Genomic DNA, 27,571 nt, shown 5'->3' with positions numbered 1-27,571 from the left:
ATGTATCTTGAAAGTAGAGAGAGAGAGAGAGAGAGAGAGAGAGAGGAGTTTTTCTTTTTTTTTAAATTTTTAAAAACAAACTAATCAAATTTTCTAAAAGAATGGAATCAATAGGAACTCTAAAATTCTCTTTGTAAAATGTATCTTGAAAGTAAAGTTCTTTTCAAAATTGTGGCTAGGAGAAGACACATTTATATCAGAAAGAACCATTCTAAGTTTCTAACAGGAACTTTGACCATGGAAAATAGTTGTGATACTTCGCAAATCTAATGATAAGACTTCACTGAATAAATCTGAAATACAAGTTTCAATAATATCATTCAAAATGATACTCAGAGTATCATGGAAGCTGACATTTTCACTTGAAAGAAGTTGAAGCTGACGTCATCCACCTTTTTGTTACAACTCTAAAGAAGAAAGCATGATAAACATTTTTTCTTACCGTTAATTGAAGAAATTTTTTTTTGACCAAAACATCACTAGATAAAAGGATCAATTAGGAAACAGAGAAGACCAAGCAAAAGCACGCAATTCTAGGAAGCTTCTCACTAGAAAACTGTTGGGCAAGAAGATAGAAGATTAGGCCTAGAAATTGGTCCATTTTCCCTTTTGATAAAGCCATAAAGGTTTTGCTACATTAGCATATGTTTGACATTATAAAATAAGGAATAAAAATTCTAAGGTTTTAATAAAGCCATTAACCCTTATATAGTGGCTACAATAACATGCATATCCCCGTGCTATGAATAATCTAAGGTATTGTACATCACATTGGTCAGAATCCACTACAAAATAAGGATTTAAAAGATAAAAGCCCGTCTCTAAGATATGAGGTTTGTTTTAATCAAAGGATGCAATTAACCAAATAATACTTAATTGGGCATATGACCCAGCAGATTTCTTTATATATCTAGGATCTATTATTCAAAAAGATGGGGAGTTAGACGGAGATGTGGCTCACAGAATTAAAGCGGGATGGTGGAAATGGAAAAGTGCTACGGGGTTTTTATGCGATAAAGATATGTCCCAAGGATTAAAGGGAAAATTTTATCGCACGACGATTAGGCCTGCCTTACTTTACGGCTTCGAGTTTTGGGCCATGAAACATTGTCACATTCAAAAGATGAGTGTGGCGGAGATGCGTATGTTGAGGTGGATGTGTGGCCATACAAGGAAAGATCGATTAAGGAATGAGATGATTAGGGAAAAGGTGAAAGTAGCGCCAATAGAGGACAAGATGATGGAAAACCGACTAAGATGGTTTGACCATGTGAGAAGAAGACCTATGGACGCACCATTAGGAGGCTGGAGACCTGGGCAACAGAAAAGGTTGCTAGGGGTAGAGGGAGACCAAAACAGACATGGCTGAGATTTCTCGGGTAGGATGAGGGAATGGTGACGGAGAGGGCACAATGGAGGGCAAGGATACATGTGGATTTTTAGTATTTGACGTTATTTGAGATATTTTATGTTTTTATTTAATTTTTAGAAAATTATTTGTTCTTTTCGGATTTATTACACTTTTTACCACCAACTTTTTTATATATTAATACTTGGTTCACTTTTAAGGTATTTTCGGACCCTTAAGTTTTATTTCGATTTTCAAAATCGTTAATCTTTATTCTCGATTTAAATTCTAAGTTTTATAAAAGAAATTTGGATTTCGATCTTAAAACCTATAAGTTTACGTGCCTTTTGTATTATGTTTCACTCTCCTTTTGTTTTTGACTTTTTCTTTTCTATTTTTTCGCATTGAGTTGTGCGTTCACCCATGGATGGTTCCAAAAGATGATTCATGTCAGCCGACCCCAAATTATTTTGGGATTAAGGCTCTGATGTTGTTGTTGTTGGGCATATGACCCAGCACCTATCATCCACGTAAGAAATGATGACACTAAAGGAGGTCTGGTACCAAAACTTAACCATGATTTCTGACTAACACAGTGACCTACCTGAAATCTTTGATTCTTCGGCCTTGGACCTCAAAAACACCAAGTGCACCATTGACCAATGCAAAAGAAAAACTCTCAGAGCTCTCATCCTGAGATCCTTCTGAACTCGCTGATTCTGCATAAGGAAGTTTCCATGTGTCTTTATATGCTCATGTGCAAATATACTTCACGCAGATTACATAAAGAAAGCTTACTAGATTCCTGTGGACTCTCATTTGTGGGCGATGATGGTGAAGCAGCCACACCAATTATACGATCCTTCAAGGATGAGGATTGCCTGGTAGGAGGAGATGGTCGGGGGACTGTTGGAAGCGTCCACTCCAACACTGTAAATGGAAGTGCCAGTGATCTAAGCTATAAGGAAAGAAGTAAACATCATAAGAGTATAGCCTCACTCAAACCAAGAGACACAAAACCCTAAACAAGATGTTAACAAATAATTCGTACATAAAGAAACATGACAAACAGTGAAATATATCCAATGCAATGATCAGAGCATTTTGGTAGACCGCGAAGAAATGGTCAACAAGCACCAAACTACGCCAAATTAATATTCCTGTATATAGAGAGTAATCTTTCATAAATCGTGTAACTTGGGAAAAAAAGGTAGTAAATGTAAAAATACAAATGGAACAAGCAAAAGCCGTGTCTTGAAAAGTAGAACGATTTTTTAAAATAATGCTCAAAAATAAAGTATTTGTCGTTTTGGGTCGGTTTTGAAAGTATTTGTCAAAATGGTGTCCACGTAGGCTCGGGAATTCTTAACCTGGAACACGGAATAGACACGCCATTCGGAATGGCGTGTTTACCGTAAAACTAGAAATGGGGAAAAAAATGGAGACACGCCATTTGCTATGGCGTGTATACTCTTTGAGAAACGCCATTCAGAACGGCGTGTTTGCTGCTCTTTGATTGGATCTCCTTAATCATTCGCCCACCTCCATCCTCCACTTCAGTCACTACATGCCATAGCCCCGAGACTGCCACCAACCTTATTTCTCACCATCCGCACAAATCCACCGGAACCAACATCCCCCACTCTTGTCACCTCCGTTTTCCGGTTACTTTCACAAAAAAATAGAACACGTATTCAGCTCTTTTCATTCAAGCCCGCGACGAAGATCGATCGATAACCAACAAACCCATAATTAAATCTGCAATTCAATCAATCAATAACCAACAAACCCATAACTAATTTAAATACCTTTATTGTTCAATCAAAATGATATGATCCACACATATAAGGAATACCCTAACAAAAATGGAGATTGACCCGCCTTCTAAAATCGAAAGAATTATATTTGATTGGATTAATGTTATGTGAGGATCGATATTACAACAAAATTGCATGTGGGGAGCAGGGAGATGGAGGAAGCAGGTCGGTGGTTGACTTGTGGTGAACTAGTGCTGTGGCTATGGTAGTGATTTAGTGGAGCTGTGAAGGTGCTGGGGTTTGCAAATAAACACAGAGAATCCATCCAAGAAGGTAATTAATGAAGATGATGAGAGATTTGTGATCAAAGAAAGTAACGAAGGATGATGAGGTTTTTTTTTTTGGGGATTTGTGTTATTAGAGGCATGCCAATGAAACAATGATGAAAGCGTTTCAAAGACACGCCAAACGGATTGGCGTGTTTATTGTAGTATACCCGCCACTTACAATGGCGTGTCTATTCCGTGTTTCAGGTTAAGAACTCCCGAGCCTACGTGGACACCATTTTGACAAATAGTTTCAAAACCGAACCAAAACAATAAATATTTTATTTTTGAGCATTATTTTAAAAACGGATTCTGAAAAGTACATACGGAATGGAGAGAGTGATTTTAACGATCAAGGGAGTGACTTCCACAAATTTCAAAGTTTAACTCGAGCTAGCTCATTATTATACGGTTGTCATCTATGTTACTGAGACTTGTTTAGAAGTATCCGACGCAGGTGCGTGTCCAAGTGTCGGACTCGGCTATTTTTATGAAAAATATGCATATTTTGGTTTAAAATGAGGTGTCCAAGTGTCATACCCATGTCCGAGTGTCGAGTGTCGGCTACGGGTACATTATACGTAGGGGAATTAGAAGAGTCGGAGTAACATAGGTTGTCATAACCATCCCCATCCAAAGAACTTGAGAATCTTGTAGACGGACGGGTATATAAGGGTGTGACGATAATGTTATCCTTACTCTGTTTTCAGTTATATCTCGCCCCCAACGCATACATAAAGTCATGGAACATATGTAAAATTCTGAATAGCATATATGAACGATAAACATTAAACATCAAGAAAATAAAATTTTTAGTCTTGCAACGTAAGCATCAATTCATTATCATAGCAGATACATCATTTACATTATCAGAATTTCGAATGAGCAAAAACATAAAATAAATAAATAAACAGCATGGAGAAGGATTTAAGTTGTTTAGTCATGTGGAAAAGATATACTTTCTAGAGAAACGACTCGAACTATCCTTGTTGTGGAAGCCTTGGTAAATTAAAAAAAAAAAATGAAATACAAATTTTTCCAACTAAAACATTTCCAGGCATTGCAATGTATACAATGATATGTCAACACCATAGAATAGCTAAAGAAAAAGTACTAATCATGGAAATCAAATATCAGATCTTCCATATTAGACTTCAAATGTTTTTTAAGCATACAGATTTTCAACTTTGCATAATCCGATCATTATATACGCTGAGCTAGGTAGAACTAACTTTGTATGTACTTTAACCAAATTTCATGGTCTCTTCGTTTTAAAAGGATCACAGAGCTGCATTTATCTACCCAAATATTTATCTAATACTGCATTACGTGATAACACAACACACATAGTTTCAGTCAGTAGGGCAGGTCACTCCAAAAGGATAGAAGAGCCATTTCCTACTGATTATAAAGGTCAAATAACCCTTAAATTCAATCTGCATGCTAAATTAAACAACAAAGAGAAAAAAAAATAGTTGAGGGCGGCATCTGACAAGCATGATGCTATGGAAAAACAATTTTATGCCCATTATATTCCAAAGGAAAGTTCCCTAGCATTCAAAAGGAACAGGTTTTCAACACACACACTGGCCAGAAACTAATCCTGAACTAAAATCTTCATATCATCTACGGCCTGACATCCTTAGAGTCCCCAACAGTAGCAAATAAGCACAGTTCAAAATTGGAGCGATTAACATATATATCAATGTTAATTTTTTATTTTCTATGCTTCAGGAACAAATAATTTAAAATGGAACGTGTAAGAAGTGAACAACTGACCATAATTGGGTTCTTCGTCATTGCCCACACCTCTACAGGAGCATCACGGAACAGGATTAGCAGATATCTGCATGTTTCGTCCAATGATGTATAAGGATATGAAGCTTCAATATACAAAAACAAATAGGCTTATGCTACTTTTTAGTCGGAGCGCACCCTTGCCTAATCTCAGTATCTCACACAAGGATGCAAGCTTAAGGATCAAGTGGTAATGAGAGATCGTCCACTAGCACTCTTCGAAGGGTCACGGGACGGTGTGCCAAGAATCCTAGTCTCGATTGTCAACATCCGGCACACGAGAACAATAAAAGAGGGGGGGGGGGGGGCACAACAACGACAACGACGAAATTACGAGTTATATTCTTATTCGTACTTGATAATGTTTCTCTATGATTAAGACAATTTGTCAGCCGAATGTTTTTGAAAGATTGTAATGTGACTCATGCTGAAAGCCTGAAACTATTTGCTTTTGTTAGAGGATAAACTTATTCCATGCCGGTTGACACGCCAGATAAAATGTAAATCACAGTCAGTTACGAGTATTAACTATTAAAGGAAAGATTTCAGATAAACTGAACTGTTGTTGATGTCAAGATATACCTTCCAGAAGAGGAAGCTCTAAGAGCTCGTATGGGTGCCCTCTCTGGCTTCTGAAGAACCCGAAAAGTACGATTAAAACCACTTCTAACACATGTCACCACGAGCTTGTTGATATAGCCTCCAGATTTTTCATTTGCCTGTGATCACCAAAACACGTGCTGCAGATTAGCCACGATGATAGCTCATTAGGATTAATTTTGAAGATAAAAGAACGGAGCAAGCTTAACTTCCAAGAAAATCCAATTCACCTAAGAGAAGAGGCGAGTAAAAAAGACACCAATAATTAACGTCCAAATACAGTCAATTTACCTGGGTGTAAGAAAAAGATACCAGCCGAGAATTTCCAAGCCATCTTAATCCCCTGACAACTCCATTATGGACAGAAAAACAGGCTGCAATTGCGTTGGCAGAAACATCAACTATCTCAACAGTGCCACTTTGGGTACCCAGAGCAACCAGCGGAATGGCCACAGCAGGATAGTTCCCACCACCTTCGGAGAGAGAATACAGAAATTCAACTTGCCAGCATTTTCAATCTAACAATTTTTTTTAAAAAAAAAAAAAGGAAAAAAAATATTTAGAATCGGAACTTACGCGCCAAAGTAGCTGTTAAAGAAGGGGATGGTACAGCAAGTGTAGTCACAGTTGACGAAAGAAGATGCAGCTGCCCTACTAAAATTATCTGCGAAGTATACTGTTTTGTCAGAGTGCAAGTAACAAATGTACTCTAGATTTTAGAACAGCAACTAAAGCAAGGACTGTACAATAATGAAATCATAGGCACTCTACAGAAAAACTGTCTATTGGTAAAAGAGCGATAAGACAAAAGAGGAAAGTATTATAGAGAATGAAATTTCACCAACCTTGGACGAAATGTCATGTAAAACAGCGCTAAAATTAGACGACCGCTCCTTTCCTTTCACACGTTCAGGTTGTTGGAATGTTACAGATCCCTCAGAGCTGTTGCTATCAGCATTAGTATCCGACAAATAAGTTCCATTGTCACTGACAACTGCTTTTGTCTTTGAGATATCTTTGGAAATCTCATCAGATTCTTCAGTAGTTAGCAGCCAGTTCCACACTTTTCCATCATCAGAAATTGAGATCAAATGAGTTTTTGAGGCAGGAAGTGACTCATCACAAAAATCGAAAGGATTATCATAATCTTCATCCTTAAAAGGGGTATGAGGTACATCAGAGTAAATCTTGTTAACATCTTGAAGAGCACAATCAGACTGGCAAATAACAGCGGCAAGAATAGCGGGAGATGGAACATGAGTGCCAACTGACGGCATCAACTCTTGGGTGGCACACATTGTGTATGCCTGTTCACCACTGTGATAATACATACATAAGCATGCCATCCCATATTCCTCGAAAAAGAGATAAGGGTACAAAAGTGCATGCATGAATAACACCAGAACTAGCTGTGTTAAAATGGTATGCTGAATAAGAGTGGTCAATAACAGGAAAAGTCCTTCCTTGAGTCATTAGTATACTTGTCTATTGTTACTATGCTCCCCCTCCTCCTGTCTTTTCAAATCAACCTCAAAACATTGTAGCCTGTTATGATTGGACTTATTATCATGACTAGTATGAGTGTTTTTCGTAATAACTTACTAACAAAAATGGTTGCATCATCTTTTACACGGGTCTGCTTTCTACGTTCAAGTACCTCCACCTTTATTGTATAATGAATCTTTAGCATCAATCCATCTTTAAAACCAAGAAAAAGAGGTTTGCGTAAACTACTGGAGAGTTAGTAGGGGCAAATATGTGGCCAACGTAGGTGTAAGGGCAGGTATAGTTTACCATATTGCACAAGATATATGGGCATACTAAGTTTCTCAATATCCCATTAGAACGCAAAAGAGCAGTCCAAGAGTCAAAAGTAAAAGCGGCAGTTTTCCGGCTGCAGAAAAGTGATGGGGATCCTCTCATTTCCTTCTCTCCATTACCTATCAATAGATGGGATCTTATCTAGGGGGGAAAAGAGGGCCCACATCTATTGAATAAGATCAAAGCTCCAATTTTCATTTAAAAACCATCAAGTTATACGAACCCTCTATCTTTTCAACAAATAAAATCTTAGCCCTTGAAAGGCAATAACAAGAAGAAAATGCAGAAGATCCCCACCTTTAGAAAAGGTAGCTCACAATAACTCCTATGTCCAACTAGTACATCTTCAAGTCTACATTCTAAAATCGAGAATGACATACGCAAAGGACAAAACATATAAAATGATGTAGCTCAATAGTCAATGCTGGTGAATACACAATTATGGTTAAATACACAATGACCATCACATCTTCTTTTCTTTGAATTTGTAGCTTCTCAGTGAAAATTATAAAATCCCTGGTTTTTTTTTTTCTTTTTGAAAGAAGGAGAAAAGATGTCCTTATCTTTAGTTACGGAACCTAGCATAGTAAATCACCCTAAATAGTAAACCACCCTACATAGTATACCACCATAACAAAATACGTATCTAAGAGAAATGTGCTAAGCTCACCTATATGATAAATGACATTCATATTCCCTAATTTAAACTTTTCACATGTCGAAATCTCAACAAAAATTATACAGCCCCCTACTGCAATTCTAAAGTTACGCTGCGCAATACTTCATTCTACCTACATTGTCAATGTAAGAAACCAATCCGCCAACTCAATTCCGCCAATATCATAACTCCTAAAATCCAAACAATTATTCATAATTCAACTATGATGAAAACCAAAAGGCAAGAAAAGACTCACTCGCGTCGTCTCCAAGTGCTAAGCTTGCCATCAAGATGTAGAGAGTACAACAATTCAGTATTAGGATCTGGCAGAACATCAAGAAACTTGCCTCCCCTTGGCAAGCTGGCTGCGAACAAGGCCGTCTCATAATGCAAATCAAACACCACCAACTCCCTGGGAAAACTCGCAAAGAGCACGTGGCGCCAGTCAGGCGAAAATGCACATTTGGCAACATAATTGGGAAAAGTGGCAGAAACCGGGGCCAACGTGCTGGTGCCACCCAAATCCCTCTCCAATTTCCCCAATTCAGTGCTATCGGTACGAATCCTAAGCTCCTTTAAAACGACGTCGTCCTCAGACTGATCCCCGGAAACCCGAACCGACAGTAACAGTCCTTTCAACCCTAAGACAACGAAATGGCGGTGATCATAGGGGTCACGGCGGATGCAGGAGAGGAAATCAGAGGACAATGCTGCGTCGTATTTAAGAAAACATTTGCCGGTGGAGGCGGAGTAAAGCGAGAGGAGGTGGGGACCGCAGATGGCAGCAAGGATCCAGGTGTCACGACCTGATTGGATCCAACAAAGATCCTGAACCCCGAATTTGGTGTCGGAGTCCAACCAGAAGAGTACGGATCGGGTACGGAGATCAACGAGGGAAATCCTGCCTTGGCGGTCCCCACAAGCGAGGTGGAGATGAGGGGAGGAGAGAGAAGGGTCATCAGAGGTGGAAGAGAGGATGTCGACGTGGCGGAGGGAGAGCGGGGACCACCGTACGGAGGTGACGAAGGGGGAGAGGGATGACGTGGAGGAAGAGGAGGTAGATGATGAGGTGGAGGGAGGAGGGAGGGGGATGACGGTGACAAGTTGCATGGATCGGGTGTCGATGATGGAGATGGAGCTGCCGGAGGCGTAGGCGAGGAGGCCGGAGGGTGAGATGTCTAATGCACCGCCGTTGCTGCGACCAGGTGGACCAGGTAGCATTGACTCCCATTTTGAGTCTGGAGTTGCTGCTGTTGATCGGGACATCATCGATATTGTCCTACTACGGGACTTAGAATTGAGACATCAAAATTCACACGGTCGAGTTTTAAAGGTTCGCATCCCGCTACTATTAAGAGAGTAAAAATTTTCTTATTTTTCCCTCCAAAAAACATCTAGCTAAATAACGTAATAAATAAATAAAAAATTCATTAAATTATTATCTTTTCAATGAATATATTTTTATAAATAAACTCTCATTTTTTAATTAAATTCATAATTATGATTTTATCATTAAAATAAAATAAAATTGATGTTAAACTATAAAGTATATGTTGCTAAATTTTTCAGTAATGTAATAATTATTGCTGTAGAGAATAACTTGACACATTCTTACTATTAGCTTCGTGACAAAAAAAAATTCACTAAAATAAATTCACAACTTAAATAAATTTTTTTATTAGTTTTCCATTTCAATTTTTTTTTCATATCAAAATACAATGGAGTGAACTGATAAATATTAATGAGGTGCAAATTTAAAAAATATAAATCCTCCTATATACTAAGAGAATACAACTTCTCTAAAGTTTTTCCACCAAAGTGCTCAAACTTATATATGAAAATAAATTAGATTTTCATTTATTAAGCTATTTTTCCATTTAAAATAATCTATACATAACAACTGTATCCCTGTAACACCCCCATACTCCAAGTGCCTTACCAGGACCACTCAGGTATAAGGATACTACCATCTCGGTTGCCCGAGATAATGAATATCATAAGACAATAAAGAAACGTACTTTAAAAGTAATTATAGTTTAAGTGATTACATGTTCAAAACCAAAACTGATAAAAGAAAATACAAATTCTCAAAACTATCTACTATCAAAATACTATCAAGCGTCGTACACACGGAAAGACTTCTAAACCGCAACGTGGTGACTCATCCCGCTTATCCCATACGCATCGTCTCATACCGCTCAATAACCGCTCACCACCCCCGAATGGATCACCACGCTTTTAAAACATTTAAACGGGTCGATTATTTACATAAATTATATAACCAACAGAACCGTAACCAATACAGCTCATACAATCATACACAATCAGGCACTCCACTCCATCTCCGTCACCGACTGTCCACTGGACCAGCCCTGCCAGTGGGGGACCGCAGCCGTTCCCACCTAAGCCCCGCTCATCATACCGAGCGATAACCCTGTCCCACTAATGTGCACATCCCCTTCCGTGGCGGGTTCCACGAAGGGCGAAACTAGGGCGTGAAGCCACTCCCGCAAGTGACTCCACTCAGCCGATAACGCATCTCGAGAACCACAGACACACAATCACAATCACAATATCAACAACCGTCCTAATCAACCAATTACACTAATTACAGCACAAACACCACACATTATGTAAGTAATACTGAGTAGGGAAACCCTACCCGAACAAAGAACACAATCGGACGGTCTCAACAAATGTATCAAAATTCCTCTCCTACGAATCCTCCTCCTAACATATAATCATGCAATTGCTACCAATCAAGAAACATAACAAAAATCCCCAATCCCAAAATTAGGGTTTAATGAAACTTAACGAAATACTATAAAATTGGTATGTAGATCTTACCCTCGACGCAAGGATCACAAAGGTATAAAGAACGATGGAATCCGACCTCTCAAGCTCCGGGATTTGTCAACAACACGGATGAATGCGAAGAACGTAACTTGAATCTCCCTTTTAATGTTATCAGGTTTGTAAAGGTGTATTATGAAAGTGACGGAAAGATTTATATATTAATCCGTGTTATTAACAAAACCCGTCGAATTATCACCCGCTAACCGAGCTACTCGATCGAGTAGCTGAGGTACTCGATCGAGTGCCCCCTTACTCGATCGAGTATCAAGGTTACTCGATCGAGTACCCAACAGGTCAGAAACTATTTAAAACGCAACTCACCCTTACTCGACAGAGTAAGGCCCACTCGATAGAGTATCCAGAGACTCATAAAACCGTAGTATTACAATTCCTATTATTAATTTTGTGACGAACAAAAGAATTTTTTTTTAAAATAATTGGATGTAGTTAAAATATTTTCATAAAAAACACAATTCATGGAATTATTCAATTCTTTTGATTTATTTTAATATTAGTTATTTTTTATAAAAATTCGCGAGATATAAATCTAAAATTTATAACTAATGCACTAAAAATTAAAGGGCTATATTTACCGCGCATTTGCGCGGGATCTACACTAGTTGTTCATAGATTATACATCATACCTCTTATTGTTTATTTTCTGAGTTTTATTTTAAAGTTTTTGAGTTCTGTGTTAGTATAAAGTTGTTGAGCACCTTTACTAAAACATTACACTAAAAAAATATAATATTGCTCAAAAACCATATTTATAAATGGTAACATGCTCAGAAAAAAATGCGTATATGCTCAAAAACTACAAGGTCTGAGATACTACCTCAGATGTATAATTCTTTTTCTCCACATATGATGATATACAACACTTGGCTGCGGTAAAAAAAAAAAATAAAAAAGGTTATTTTATGAGAATATTACAAAGGGTCCTACTTTTTCACGTACGGATTTTACTCTTTCACATACGCTCTTTACGATTTTATCTTTGTCATTTTTTCTCATCCCCCTCACTCAATATCAGTCACCCATCTCTTCTCTCTCACATCCCCTTCTCCTCCCTCGTTCCAATCCGACAAACGTGTATAAATTTAAATGTTTATTCTTTTTAATAATAACTAGTATTGGTGCCCGGCTTCGCTTGGGCTACCTCTACTTACCATTATTTTTTTCATTAAATAAAATTATTTAAAGTTGCATAACCCATAAATTTATCATTAATATATTTTTTTATGACATATCGTAAAATTACGATGAAATAAATTTTGAGACAAATTCACTACTCCTGCTATTAATATTTTACTCTTATTAATGAAACAATAGTAATAACATTTCACTACTTGCCCGTAATCATTGTTACGTTCACTACTCCCGCCGTAATTATTGTTACTGTCACTAATGCCGCATTAATATTGATAATTTCACTACTCCCGCCGTAATTATTGTTACTTTCACTATTGCCGCATTAATATTGATTATTTCACTACTCCTGTTGTTGTTTCTACCACTTTCACTTATCTCGTTGATCCAATGTTACAACAATTCTTTTCTTTACTGATGAAATTGCTTTTACTACTTAGGCATGCAATTTTAAGAGGATTAAATATTTATATCGCAAATTCTTGTTTACAATGGTTGTAAACACGACAATAGTGAAACGGACTCGGATATTGGTTATTTAAACCCAAATAACAAGTGAAATGGGTTGATTTAATTAGGCATATGTTAAAAAAATATAATTTCCACAAAAATAGCAACTAAATAATACACATACCTTATTTACAATATTCTCTTTTGACTTTGTATTATCCCACGTTACATTTTATCAGCTTCATCTTCTACCTTTATTTTCATCCATTTTTTTTCCTGTGAAAGATGACCAACAATGACAATGATGATACAATACCGCACTCCATAACGACGATATTGTAGATGAAGATGATAATCCTGGTTCAATTATTTTGAAGAACGGATCAATTCTTTCTCTAAAAGAAGGTAATGAACGTTTTTTGTAGTCCTAATTTCGTCCCATTTCATTGATAATTTACCAATTTCATTGAACGACTCTTGTATGAACGCTTTTTGTATGCACGGCTGAAATTACCATTCTGATTTTAATGTTGAACGCTTTTTGTAATTGTGACCGCTTTTTGTAATCCATGGCTGAATTTTAATATAACTCTTAATCCCAAGTGATTAAATTGGATGTGACTTTTTTTTATGTACAATGTTCTTTCGTCTAATTTCAATCGTTCATTATTTTCTTTTGTCTGCAATTTAGCAGATTTTGATGCCTCTGGTTCTCTCGTCGGATTAAAGGCTACAAAGTGGGAATACTAACTCACTCTGTACAATAGACATGCTGCAGCAACGGGTTTTGGTACCAGAAAAGGCACTCGTCGTATCGAAAAGAATGTCGAGTATGAGAGATATTTTGTCTGTAACTGTCAGGGTGAGCATGCTAATGGCCGAGCATTGAATTCTGTTGGGACACCCTCTTCGTCGGTACCCAAACGAAGAAAGTTAACATTACTAGATCTGTTTGCAAGGCTTCCATTCGGACACAAGTCAACGAGAAAGGGCTTTGGGAAATATTAAACCATAACCTTGATCATAACCATAGCTTAACGCCCCCTCAATAGCAACACAACCACAGGTCGGAGAGGAAAATAACTGCTGAAGAGGGTGAGGTGATTGAAATGATGACCGAAGCCTTGGTTCGCCCATCTGTCCAATATCGTGTTTTAGCTGCTATTTCTGGAGGCGAGGAGTTTGTTAGACATACAAAGAGAGACCATATCAATTACGTTAATAGGCTTAAAATGCGTGCTATTGAAGGCGGTGATGCATCAACCTTGGTTGAGTTGTTGACCAAATGTTAATCTGAAGACCCAGGTTTCTTCTATCGTTTGAAATTTGGTGCCGGCTGAAGATTGTGCCACGTGTTCTGGCGTGACTCGATGATGAAGGAAGATTACTTATTGTATCATGATGTACTTATCTTTGACACCACTTACCGTACAAATAAATATAACTTGATTTGCGGTCCGCTAATTGGGATTAATAACCATTGGTCGAACATTATGTTTGGGTTTGCATTCATATCGAATGAACAAGATGAATCATTTGAGTGGTTGTTTAATGCTTTCAAGGAATCAATGGGAGAAGATGTCCTTCCTGTAACTATTTTTACCGATCAAGACCTTGCGATGAAAAATGCAATCAAAGAGGTAAATAACACTTAACTGGTCAGATATTCTTAGGTAAATGGTTACATTTTATAATTCAGCTGTAAATAGTTGCATATTCTCACGTAAAATGGTTACCCTCATAAGTAAGTTATAAATAGTTACATAATACTAAGAAAATGGCTACAATTAACTCAACATGTGCATATTTTGTAATCAAATATTTATATGGGACCAACTTTGTGTTATTTTTGTTGTTTGTGACCATTCTGACGAAGTGGCCATTTTTGGGTTCTGAATTAAATCATTTTTTTGTATCTTATTAAGATCAGAATGTGACCAATTTTAAGCTATGTGTAGGTTTTGATTAACTACTATAGAATTGTGTTATTTTGTGTTGTTTGTGACCATTCAGGCTGAGTTAGTGGCTATTATGTGCTTAAAAAATGGCTGATGTTTCATTACTTTAACCTGTTATAGTACAATTACTTTATGTACTTAAATGGCCACATATTCATAGTAAAATGGATACATTCTATAATTATGCTATAGAATGTATCTTATTAAGATCAGAATGTGACCAATTTTAAGTTATGTGTAGGTTTTGATTAACTACTATAGAATTGTGTTATTTTGTGTTGTTTGTGACCATTCATGCTAAATTAGTGGCTATTATGTGCTTAAAAAAACGGCTGATGTTTCATTACTTTAACCTGTTATAGTACGGTTACTTTATGTACTTAAATGGTCACATATTCATAGTAAAATGGATGCATTCTATAATTACGCTATTAATAGTTACCCCCTGATCAAATGTTATCACTCAATTGCTAGGTTTATACAACTTCAAGGCATAGGTTATGTCAATGGCATATCCAATAGAATGTTGTTTCACACTATGGTTCACTGAAGCATAATCGATCATTCCAGAGCGTATTCAATAAATGTCTTAATGGTTGTTACAGCGAGGCGGAATTTGAAGATACATGGAGGAAAATGATATCAGACTACGGACTACATGATAGTGATTGGTTTGAACGTCTATATACTTTAAGGGAAAAATGGTGCACCGCATTAAATAAGGAATATTTTTCAGCAGGTATATTATCGTCGCAACGGAGTGAAAGCACCAATCATGCTTTGGGGTTCCAAGCAACTAAGACTACTTCACTTCCTGAATTCTTTCACATATTTGAGTCAACAGTCAAAAGATGGAGGTTGGAAGAGGAACGAAATGAATTTAATAATATCCGTGCCAAGCCCACATCTGTGTTTCCTATGGTTGACTTATTAGATCATGCAGCCCAAGTTTACACACTGAATTTGTTCAGGGCATTTGAGAAGGAATTCGGTATCGCAATCGGTACAAGGGCCATAGAATGTACGACTGAAGATCATATTAAGTCATACCTTGTGTATCCATCGGGTAGTGATGAAAATCCGCACCATGTCACCTTTGATTCTTCTAACTTACTTATTGACTGCACGTGTCGTAAATTTCAGGAAAGCGGAATGTTATGCTTCCACTCCATCCGCATCTTACACCTCCGGTCTGTTTCTGGAATTCCCGACCGATACATTTCAAGGAGGTGGACTAAGTTTGCCAAGAAGGAAGTGTGAGAGAGACTTCTTCCTAATGATAGGTGTAGAAGTGGCATTAATGAGGCAGTTAATTGGCGGCATCAATCGCTTACCATGTTCAACAATCTGATAACAAAATGTTAGAGTGTACCCGAAGCGAGGTCGTTATTGGACCATGCTTACTCAAGAGCTCTAGAAGAGGTTCAATCTTTTTTCAACAGTAGAAGAGCGTCACGGTGTCCAACAAATAGTGCTCCACGCACACGTCCTACGATTCTTGATCCTAAACGAGCAATTACGAAGGGGCGTAAACAAAGGAAGAAAAGCGGGATACAAAAACGAAAGTTAAACCGTTCCGCTAAAACAAATGAGGTCGAACTGCCATACACTCCCATTCCGAGGCTCTTATAAGCAAAATATGTTTTTACTCTGTGTTAGTTGGAACAATGCATTTTTGTTTTGCTTGAATTTTTAAAGGTAGCTAGTCATTATGCTCACCAAATAAATACACATTGTTTTTCTAATTAAATTGTCACATTATTATTTTTTCGTTCTACATGTTCCGATATTTGGTCACAATTTGTTTCATGATATGTATCTAGTAACAAGCTATAAATAGCAGATACATGGCTACAAATAGTAGATATACGGCCACAAAATAAAATAACTAATTCAATTAAAAAATACAAATAGTTTAAAATTGGTCACTAAGTATAAAAGAAAGGTGATCACAAACATTTAAAAACTACTCTTCAACAAATTTTCCTAAATTTGGTCACAATTTAATCTTAATAAGCAACAAAAATAGAAAAATTTAGACAGCGGGCACTAATAGCCACTAATTTCAGAAGAATGATCCCACAAAAAAAGGTCACGATCTGATCTATACAGGTTACAAATTAGTTTCATGATTTGTTGTTAGTAATAACGTACATGATGTGACCATAATTAGAGCATATTTAGTCCCCGAATTAGCCTTGTTCCCATGCTTTTTAGTGCAGATTTGGATCATTTATCGTCTTTAGTTCTTTGTTTTGCATATTCTTTGAGGTTTTGTGTCCTTGGTAGGAAATGAGTGCAAACCTTGCATTTTCATGGCAAAACGAGACTAAATTGATTGAATTCAATGACCAAGCATCAAGGAGAGACAAGATTAGAAGACCTTTGTACATACTATAGTAGATGGGCAATGATGAGAAAAGATCCTTGTATCCTCGAGGAAATCCCCAAGGATTTATGAAGAAAAGGGAAGAAAAGAAGAAGAAAGCACGCTGCATGACAATCCGTGCGTCTTCTCAAGAAGACGCCCGTCCACAAAGCCACAATCCGTGCGTCTTCCTTACAAGACGCCCGAGCAGCAGCAACCAGAAGACGCCCGTCTTCTCCCAAAGACGCTCGGGCAGCAACTCACGAATCCGGCCGTCCCGTGCCTAAGACGCACGGATTCCAAGGCAACACAACTTCGTTTTTCAAGCTTCAAAGAAAGATGTCCATCCTTCAAAAAATACCGGCGTTTCCCTAAGTAGGGACTTAATCGTCATTTAAGCCCTTAGTTAATCCTAATTCCTACACCTAATCCCCACTATAAATACCCCATTAGTCTAATTAGAAGAGTATGTTCTTCTTATCAATTCTTAGAGTAGTTAATATCAATCAAATCTCTCTTTAGTTTTGTAATCAACAATTAATCAAGTTTTAAAACAAGTTTTATTTCCTTAATCTCTCTTTTGTTCATCCTTTATTTTGGGTAATTGAAGATTATTTGGGTTATTATTGGGAGATTGACAACCTCTCAATCAAGCATCAAGTACTTCTTTTATTCTTTGCTTTATTATTGGAATCATTAGTAGGTATAATTCTCTTAATCCCTTTTTAATTATTTGCTAATTACTTTCATTTGTTCATCATGTTTCACTTTGTTGGTATGATTGACAACCTTACTAGCATGTTCAACATGATAATGAGTGAGTAGTCACCTAGCTAGGGTTAATGGGTAATTAGGGGAAACCAACATGGGGAATGATTCATGCTTAAATTAATATGCTTTCATGGTTTATTTGCTTGCTTGTTATGATCTCAACTCATGCACATGTTTGATGAAATGCGAGCCTATGAATCCTTGCATTTTTTACCCATCACCTATCTTTTCAATGAGACTTGTAAGACATAAACCAACTCGAGTCTCATTAGACCATGCATGTTGTTGAATAGGGAAGACTAAGTTGACTTGTAGGTGTTGTACAATCTAATCGATTCGGCTCCGGGACCCAAACTTTCCTAGGGTTGTAAGATATAACCCAACTTAATCCATCACAACAATAATTGCTTGCTTATAATTTGAGAACATGTTTGTATGATCAATTCCCATGAATCCCCTATGACCCCATGATACCCTAGTGCTTTTTATCAATTGTTTACAACCCTTTTTAATTCATCTTTCTTGTTTACTTTTATTGCCATTTAGTTTAGTGACCTTCTACATCAACCCCAATTGTGACACCCCTAAGACACCACTAAGTTGAAATAGAAATCTCATCTCAATTCCTGTCCCTTGGGATCCGACCTTTACTTGCCTCTTTATTAATTGTAGAGTTGTTTGTGAATCTATAAATTGTGTTTTGGTCTAGGTGCTCCTAACGACAAGTTACCGAAAAGATTTAGTCCGACCAAAAATGGCGCCGTTGCCGGGGACGGTGTTAACTTGATTTAGATTTTCTTTTATTGTTATTAGTTGTGTCTTTCTTTGCCTTGGGGAAGTAAAACTCCTCAAGGTTTGTTCTAATTGTTTTCGAGTTGTTTGATATTTTGCATGTCTAGAAGGTCACAAGGTGATTTATTACCTTTTGATCGTGAAATTGAAAGAACTTTGACAACCAATAGAAGACTTGCTAGGAGAAATTTGAGAGTTATTGGTGAGGTTGTAGAAATTCAACCAACTATTGAGTTCATCAACCCTTTTGCAAGAGAAGGTGAGGAGAACCCAACACAAAATACAACACAAAATCAACCCACAATGCCTAAATTTTCATCACATTCCGTACCCACCGAGGAGAACCTACCCAATGATACTCCCACACCACAACATCTAACCGGAAATTTCATTGCCAAATCCGCATTTATCCAATTAGTCGAAAGAAGCCAATTTGGGGGGATGCCTAGTGAAGACCCTCACTCTCATATGGAAGATTTTTGTGACTATTGTGATGCGATTTCTCAAACCGGTGTAACTCAAGACCAAATTCGATGGGTCTTATTTCCTTTTTCTCTAATTGGCACCGCGAAACAATGGTTGAAGAGCCTTGATAAGGCCACTCTCAGAATTGATTCTTGGAAGAAATTGGTTCTAGCTTTCTACAAAAAGTTCTACCCACCGGAAAAGACTAACATGCTAAGAGCTCAAATTACGGGTTTTAAGCAAAGGGATGAAGAATCTTTGTATGAAGCTTGGGAGCGGTTCAAAGGAATTTGTCGCTCGTGTCCTCACCATGGACTTAGCGAGTGGTTCTTGGTACAACAATTTTTGAACGGTCTATATGAAGATTCAAGGAACATTCTCAACATGGGATCAAATGGAATGTTCACCGAAGTTGATGACAATCAAACTTGGAACAAAATTGAGGAAATGGCGGTCCATAACTCACAATATAGTAGACCTCGCAAGGCTACTAGAGGAGGAAAGCATGAAGTGGACTCCGTTACTCAATTGGGTGCTCAACTTAGTGCTCACATTGATACCATCAATTTGAAGTTTGAAAAGGCTATGGCTAGACTTGAAGAAGTCTCAAAATCGCCAAAGCATCATGTTAATGCCATGACGGCATCTTCATCAATCCCAAGTGGGATATGTGAGAATTGTGGAACTTTGGGACATGACCCAAGTGAATGTAGGGGAACAAATGAACAAGTGAATGCTTTTCAAGCATACAAGAGTGGTACCCCTTATTCCAACTATTATAATGAAAACACCAATTTCCATCCAAATCTCTCATACAAAAGCCAAAATGTTCAAAACCCTCAAACAACATACACCCCACCTCCCATGAGGAACCAAAATCAAAGACCCTTTTTCAACCAAAACCAAGGTTACCAAAATCAATCTCCATACAATCAATAAAATGACCAAGGTTTTGATGTTCAAAAAGCGGTCATTCAAATGCAAAAGAATCAACAAGAATTTTTCACTCAAATGCAAAAGGATAGTCAAGCAAAGGAAACCACCATCAACAACATCCTAGCTCACACCAAAATGTTGGAAACCCAATTGATTCAACTAGCATCTTCATGCTCACAAAGACAAAAGGGGCAATTACCACCTCAAAGTAATCCCCCAAGACATGAAACGGTTAGTGCATTCACTTGAGAAGTGGTACAAGGTATGAAGCACCGAAGAAGCAAGTTGAGGATAAAGTTGTGGAAGCAAGTGACAAGGAAGAAATTGTGCAAAACTCCAAAGATGGAGAATCATCTAAAGAAGAAATTTCAAAGAAAAATGAAGACAAGGCCAAGGAGAAGGAGCCCATTGTGATTAGACTTCCTTTTCCAAGTCGTCAAGCCAAGCCCAAATTTGATGACCAACTTGGAAAATTTATGGAAATTGTGAAAAATTTGGAAGTCTCAATTCCTTTCACGGAATTAATCAATCACGTGCCGGCCTATGCGAAATACATGAAAGACATCCTCACAAAGAAGAAGTCGATACGGAAACTTGAGACTATCGCCTTCACTAAGGTGAGTAGTGCAATACTTCAAGGGAGTTCACCTCCAAAACTCAAGGATCCGGGAAGCTTCTCAATACCGTGTACCATTGGCGACACCACGATCAACAAAGCCTTATGTGATCTAGGGGCTAGTGTGAGTGTTATGCCGTACTCGGTGAGTAAAAGGTTGGGGATGGGAGAGCTTAAATGCACCAATATCACACTCCAAATGCCGATAGATCAACGAAGACACCATTAGGAATATGGGAAGATGTTCCCGTACGAATTGGGAAATTTTTCATCCCGGTGGACTTTGTAATTGTTGATATGGAAGAAGATTCCAACATTCCAATCATTCTAGGAAGACCTTTCTTACACACCGCGGGTGCGGTGATTGATGTGAAACATGGAGAGCTTACTCTAGAAGTGGGAGATGAGAGTATAACTTTCAATCTTGACAAGACTATGAGAGCTCCCCGTTTGCATGAATCATGTTTTATGATTGATCATTATAGCCGGAAGGATGATAGGAGGAAGTCGGAACTCCAATGGAAGAAGAAAATTGAAGATGCTCCATTCAAAGAGCAAGTGAATTGTAACAAAGAGAGCTTGAAAAGCTCACCAAAGTCAAGCAATGAAGAAGATGGCCCCATTGGCCAAGACAAGATAATGGGAGAGTTGTCTCTATGAACTCAAGAGATCTTTAGTGATCAAGTAGATGAAGTGTGTGGTCTTTGGGACGATGAATTTGAAGGGATTTTCAATCCTTATATTGGTAATGCTATCTATCAAGACCGACAACAAGGGCAAAGATCTATTGAAGATCTTTATCACGACAATGAACAAGCTTTTGATTACTTCTTCAAGGTGTTGAGCAACATCAACAACACCTTGGACATGCCCCCATGACATCTTACTAAGGATGAGAGTTTGGTGGAGTCCTCCCTAAACCACCATTTGTAAATATTTCTAACTCCCTAACTCGCATTTTAATTCTCATATTGCATTTTTGTCATTTTTGGATTTTTTATGCCTTGATCAAGATAATTATCATGTTTGAGAGAAGTGAGGGAGGGACTAATAATTTCAATTGATGTGTAGTGCTTTAGCTTAGTGTGGGGATAGCAATTGCCTAGGTTATCCATGCCTTAGTAGTGCTCCCACAATGAAGAACACGAAATTTTGAAGAATGAAAAATGACAAGGGATATGCAAGTACACGGATGGATCTGAATCCGGGTAAAAGGGGAAGAATCCGAGCGTTTTCAAGGGAAGACGCCCGTCTTTAGGCAACCCGGGCGTCTTGGTCCGAATCCGCCCGTCCTTCATAGACTGTTAGCAAATCCGGGCGTCCTGCAAAGAATCCGCCCGTCCTCAGAAAGACGCCCGTCTGCAAGAGAAGACGCCCGTCTTTTTGGCTGAGAAAAACAAGATAAATCCCTGGAAAGGAATCCGCCCATCTTCACTGAAAGACGCCCGTCCCGCAGTTACAAATTCGTGCGTCTTTGCTAGAATCCGCCCGTCTTTAGGCGAGGATTTCTCAACCTAGAACAGACAGAATCCGGGCGTCCCGAAGGAAATCCGCCCGTCTTCCCCCTGCATTTCAAAATTTTCGGGTCTTTTATAAACCCCCTCCCACATTCATTTCTTCATTCCTTCATTCAAAACACTACCCATAAACCCCAAAAACTCAAAACCCTCATCCTCTCCATCACAAAAACAAGATTTCCTCAACCACATTCATCAAAATCAAATCAAAACATCCTTCTAACAAAAATTAATCACTCCTCTTTCAACAAAAATCAAACCAAGCAACAAAATCTTCAACCTTTGAGTCGATTTTTGAATTTATAAAGGCAAAGCCTTTCATCTTGAAATCGATTTGGGTACACTTGGAAATTGAAGATTTTCACTCTTTTCTTGGTTCAAGCATCAATGGCAAGGACAAAAGGAGCAACAAAGGCACCAAAGACAAAGGCACTCTCAACAAGACAAAAGAGTTTTCAAGCAAAGAAAGCCTCATTGGCTATGGTGGTAGCTAGCTCAAACTTGGAAGTACAACAAGAACAACCTCCCTTAGAAGCAACAACTTCAACTACTCCGGAAATTGCTCAACTTTCGAACTATCCGGAGGTAATTTTCATTTCCAAATCCCATAGGGACACTTTTGCCAAGTATGCTAGAAAATCCTTTCTATCCACCAAGTTTATTTGTGAAGATGCCTTAGATAAGTTGGGTGTCCTTGAGCAAACTAGAGCCTTCTTTAAAGCCATGGGGTTGGAAAAATTGTTTACAACAAAAGAATTGACATACCCCTCCCTTACCTTAGAATTCTTGAGTTCTTTGAAAGTCAATAAGGTAGAGACCATGGAAAACATCGAGTTCCGCCTAGCTAATGTTAGTAGGCGCATCTCCTTTGAGGAAATGGGTAAAGCATTGGGTCTTGATGATTCACATAGTTATTTCAAGAATGTTGGCAAGTATGACCCCGCTCCTCTTTGGGAGGCGATTTCCGGAAGGAAATTTGAGAACTATCATGCTAGTCGCGCTCTATTAGTCCACCATCCGAGCATTAGAGTGTGGCACAAGGTCATAGGAAACATCATCATTGCAAGAAAAGACACCAACCACTTTACCAAGCTCGATTTTGTTCTTCTTGAGTCGGCCTTGAACATTGGAAGGGAATTCACCAAGCCTTTAAACTCTCTAAGGCTTTTGGTGGATAGATGGCTAAATGTTGATTGTGGGAAGCAAGGCACTACCGTTATTGTGAATGGAGGTCTAGTCACTCTTTTGGCTAAATACTTTGATCCGAACTTCAATAAGGATAGCAAGTATGTGGCGAAAAAGGGTGGTCATCTAATTGATATTGATACTATGATAAACAAATACAAGTGGGTCTCTCATAACCCTCTTGACACCAAGTATGGGTGGCTCACTAGTGAGGCTAGATCTTTTACTTTGCCTTCGAAGATTTGTCATTTAAGTGTCCACCGGACCAACTATCTCCTTCCCCTTTCAAAAGAGGTCGAGTACATCATCAAACAACAAAAGGGTGAAATTGAAATGCCCTCCTCTTCCATTATCACACCACCCTATACTTTCGTGTACCAAGAGTTCAAACCGGAAGGTGTTGAAGCAAGCAAAGATTATATGACTCTTCTTATGCAAGAGATGCACAAGTAAGCTTTTAAGGATCGGGAAGATGCTTACTTAGCCCAATATCCACCCCTCCTTCATTTAGCTAGGGAAGGACTCCTTGATCCTTCATGTCCTTTGCCTAGTTGGGTGGATAGGGAAGTCTTCTTTCCGAGTGCATCTAGGGATGAGAGTCCGGGTGACGATGAGGTTGTTGGTGATGCGGTTGAAAAGGATGATGATAATGAAGAGGCTAGTGAAGAAGAAGAAGAAGAGGATGATGAACAAAGTGAACAAGGAAGTGGTGATGAGTCCACTTCTATTGAGGAAGATGATGATAGTGATGATATGATGGAGGATTAGCAAGCTTTGGAGGCTCCTACCCTCTTGAGGTTTGTCTATCTCTCTCTTTGTTTTATTTATTTATCTTGATCATGATTGGAGTAGTCCTAGCAACATAGATGACTAACACCTCGGCCCCATTGAGGTGTTCTTATTTTATTGTTCCCACTTTTGAAAATCCAAAATGACAAATTTAGTTTCATGCATTGCATTGTGTGTGCATGAACTACACCCAACCTTAGGACATTAGAAATAATGTCTAACTCGGTTTGGGGAAGTACATACATACACAACGGGAGGTAATCTAAATTATCCTCTCCGTCATAAACAAAAACCCATGCATTATGTAGTGTAGATTAGTGTAGCTTGCATTTAGTGTAGAATTCATGCATCATGCTTGCATGATTTCCCATCATTTTGGCCATTGAGGACAATGCCCATATTAGTGTGGGGATGGGGAATTCTAACTTAACTTCTATTCAAAAATCCAAAAAAATTGAAAATTTCAAAAAACCATAAAAATGTGAAAAATTGAAAAACCAAAAACAAGTTCATTTCCTTTGTAGTGTAGTCATGTATATATTGTTGTATATATTGTGTTTATTTTACCCTTGTTCACATTGATCGACTACGCCACATCCGAGGCATGAGGAATATGAAGACCGCATGGTATGATCTTTCCAATCTCCCTTTTCCTCTCTATGTTAATGACTATGTGGCTTTATTTTGATTGATGCGGTACAACAATGTGAACTTAGGACTTGCATTTAGTTTATATGTCATATTAGTTGGTAGAATCATTTGCATTAGAATGTTTATATGTTAGTTGCATCATGGCATGTAGTTTGCATGTTAGAAAAATTTTGTGAAACCGTCTACTTGGGAAGCTTGACAAGTGTATATAGGCCCTAGTAGATGTTTTTTCTTCTTAAGACTTTGCTTGTTAGAATACTTGTAAAACACCCTAGGATGTGTCATGCTAGTATCCTTTGACCCATGGATTAAGGCCTAGTCAAGAGTACCTTGTGGTGTGATAACTCCTTGGCTACCGTTTATTCCAAGGTGACCCTTGAAACCATGCATCCATCCATCATCCATGTTCTACCACATTTTTGTCATCAAAGGGAATGGGCACAAAAAGAAATCAATTTGAGTTCAATGAAATGAAAAGTGAAAGAAAATTTGCAAAAATGCATCAAATGAAAAGAGGAGCAAAAAATAGAACTCCTATGCTTCAAATATAAGCCACCCTCACTACATATGGGGTGACTTTGAAAATGTTCAAAAGAAATGCAAAGAAAAGTTGAAAGTTGTCAAGTGTTAAATTGCCAAAAATAAAAAAGAAATGGCAAGAAAGTGTTCTCAAATGTTATATGCCACATGAAATTGGGGGGAAAAACAAAAATGAAAGCAAACTCCCAAAGTGAAACTCAAATTCTATCGATCCCTTTATCCATCGTATCCATTTTTGTGCATGGTAGAGAGGGGACGACCCTTCTTCTTGTCTAAGCAAGAGGGGGAATTCCACGATCCTCCAGTGTTTCTAACACCATCGGGAGTTTACTCTTGACAAAATCATTTAACGATTGAGGACAAAGATACCCTAGCTTGACACAATTTGGAGGTGATTTATTGGTATCCTTCTAGGCTTAGTAGTTTGAAGAAATTGCATCTATGAAGGAGTGTGTACCCTTGAATTGCTTCCCTTGTAGATAATTCCGCCACTTAGATGAGGAAAGTGGCTATTCTTTTGTAGATGCATCCATTATTTGTTTTTGTGTGCTTAATGTTCGGATGTGTCGCCATTTTGGTAAGACCCACCTTGCCTTGCAAGAAAGCATCCTACCTCATGGTTGTCTTGTTGTGAGTTGAAGGGGCGGAGTGAGACCCGCTAATTGTCTCACATCGGCTATGTTATTAGGTTAGTTTAAAATAATGGTCCTAGTCTTTGTCACCTCTTTACTCGGGACGAGCAAATGTTCGGTTTGGGGATATTTGATGTGACCATAATTAGAGCATATTTAGTCCCCGAATTAGCCTTGTTCCCATGCTTTTTAGTGCATATTTGGGTCATTTATTGTCTTTAGTTCTTCGTTTTGCATATTATTTGAGGTTTTGTGTCCTTGGTAGGAAAGGAGTGCAAACCTTGCATTTTCATGGCAAAACGAGACTAAATTGATTGAATTCAATGACCAAGCATCAAGGAGAGACAAGATTAGAAGGTCTTTGTACATACTATAGTAGATGGGCAATGATGAGAAAAGATCCTTGCATCCCCGAGGAAATCCCCAAGGATTTTATGAAGAAAAGAAGAAGAAAGCACGCTGCATGACAATCCGTGCGTCTTCTCAAGAAGACGCCCGTCCACCAAGCCACAATCCGTGCGTCTTCCTTACAAGACGCCCGAGCAGCAGCAACCAGAAGACGCCCGTCTTCTCCCAAAGACGCTCGGGCAGCAACTCACGAATCCGGCCGTCCCGTGCCTAAGACGCACGGATTCCAAGGCAACACAACTTCGTTTTTCAAGCTTCAAAGAAAGATGCCCATCCTTCAAAAAATACCGGCGTTTCCCTAAGTAGGGACTTAATCGTCATTTAAGCCCTTAGTTAATCCTAATTCCTACACCTAATCCCCACTATAAATACCCCATTAGTCTAATTAGAAGAGTATGTTCTTCTTATCAATTCTTAGAGTAGTTAATATCAATCAAATCTCTCTTTAGTTTTGTAATCAACAATTAATCAAGTTTTAATACAAGTTTTATTTCCTTAATCTCTCTTTTGTTCATCCTTTATTTTGGGTAATTGAAAATTATTTGGGTTATTATTGGGAGATTGACAACCTCTCAATCAAGCATCAAGTACTTCTTTTATTCTTTGCTTTATTATTGGAATCATTAGTAGGTATAATTCTCTTAATCCCTTTTTAATTATTTCCTAATTACTTTCATTTGTTCATCATGTTTCACTTTGTTGGTATGATTGACAACCTTACTAGCATGTTCAACATGATAATGAGTGAGTAGTCACCTAGCTAGGGTTAATGGGTAATTAGGGGAAACCAACATGGGGAATGATTCATGCTTAAATTAATATGCTTTCATGGTTTATTTGCTTGCTTGTTATGATCTCAACTCATGCACATGTTTGATGAAATGCGAGCCTATGAATCCTTACATTTTTTACCCATCACCTATCTTTTCAATGAGACTTGTAAGACATAAACCAACTCGAGTCTCATTAGACCATGCATGTTGTTGAGTAGGGAAGACTAAGTTGACTTGTAGGTGTTGTACAATCTAATCGATTCGGCTCTGGGACCCAAACTTTCCTAGGGTTGTAAGATATAACCCAACTCAATCCATCACAACAATAATTGCTTGCTTATAATTTGAGAACATGTTTGTATGATCAATTCCCATGAATCCCCTATGACCCCATGATACCCTAGTGCT

General features: G+C 38.1%; 2 protein-coding genes and 1 non-coding gene across 5 annotated transcripts in view; 1 reads left to right on the top strand and 2 right to left on the bottom strand.

Annotated features, from left to right (window-relative positions):
* LOC141592404 (uncharacterized) overlaps positions 1–9,614 on the bottom strand; it is a 32,625-nt gene extending 23,011 nt beyond the window's left edge. For all 3 annotated transcript variants that reach the window (XR_012521151.1, XM_074413045.1, XM_074413046.1), the window contains exons 1-8: positions 8,564–9,614; positions 6,674–7,145; positions 6,405–6,492; positions 6,120–6,301; positions 5,811–5,947; positions 5,211–5,277; positions 2,147–2,306; positions 1,953–2,067 (exon numbers count right to left, since the gene is read on the bottom strand). Coding sequence is in view for 2 of the 3 variants with exons in the window: in XM_074413045.1 (XP_074269146.1) it covers positions 1,953–2,067; positions 2,147–2,306; positions 5,211–5,277; positions 5,811–5,947; positions 6,120–6,301; positions 6,405–6,492; positions 6,674–7,145; positions 8,564–9,576 (2,234 nt within the window). In the remaining variant the exon portion in view is untranslated. The remainder of the gene's footprint in view (positions 1–1,952; positions 2,068–2,146; positions 2,307–5,210; positions 5,278–5,810; positions 5,948–6,119; positions 6,302–6,404; positions 6,493–6,673; positions 7,146–8,563) is intronic.
* A 4,260-nt stretch (positions 9,615–13,874) lies between these two features.
* On the top strand, positions 13,875–15,980 carry LOC141590416 (protein FAR1-RELATED SEQUENCE 7-like). Its single transcript, XM_074411010.1, has 3 exons — positions 13,875–14,030; positions 14,325–14,402; positions 15,291–15,980. Exons 1-3 carry the CDS (start codon positions 13,875–13,877, stop codon positions 15,978–15,980), a joined length of 924 nt encoding a protein of 307 aa, XP_074267111.1.
* Positions 15,981–19,326: 3,346 nt separating this feature from the next.
* Positions 19,327–19,433, bottom strand: LOC141593668 (small nucleolar RNA R71). The gene has a single exon (XR_012521739.1). It is a non-coding gene; the product is annotated as a small nucleolar RNA R71 (small nucleolar RNA).
* Between the last annotated feature and the right edge of the window lie 8,138 nt (positions 19,434–27,571).

The sequence above is a fragment of the Silene latifolia genome, chromosome 7 (assembly GCF_048544455.1).
Source record: "Silene latifolia isolate original U9 population chromosome 7, ASM4854445v1, whole genome shotgun sequence".
Lineage (NCBI taxonomy): Eukaryota > Viridiplantae > Streptophyta > Magnoliopsida > Caryophyllales > Caryophyllaceae > Silene > Silene latifolia.
This window is presented reverse-complemented; position numbering and strand designations above follow the sequence as displayed.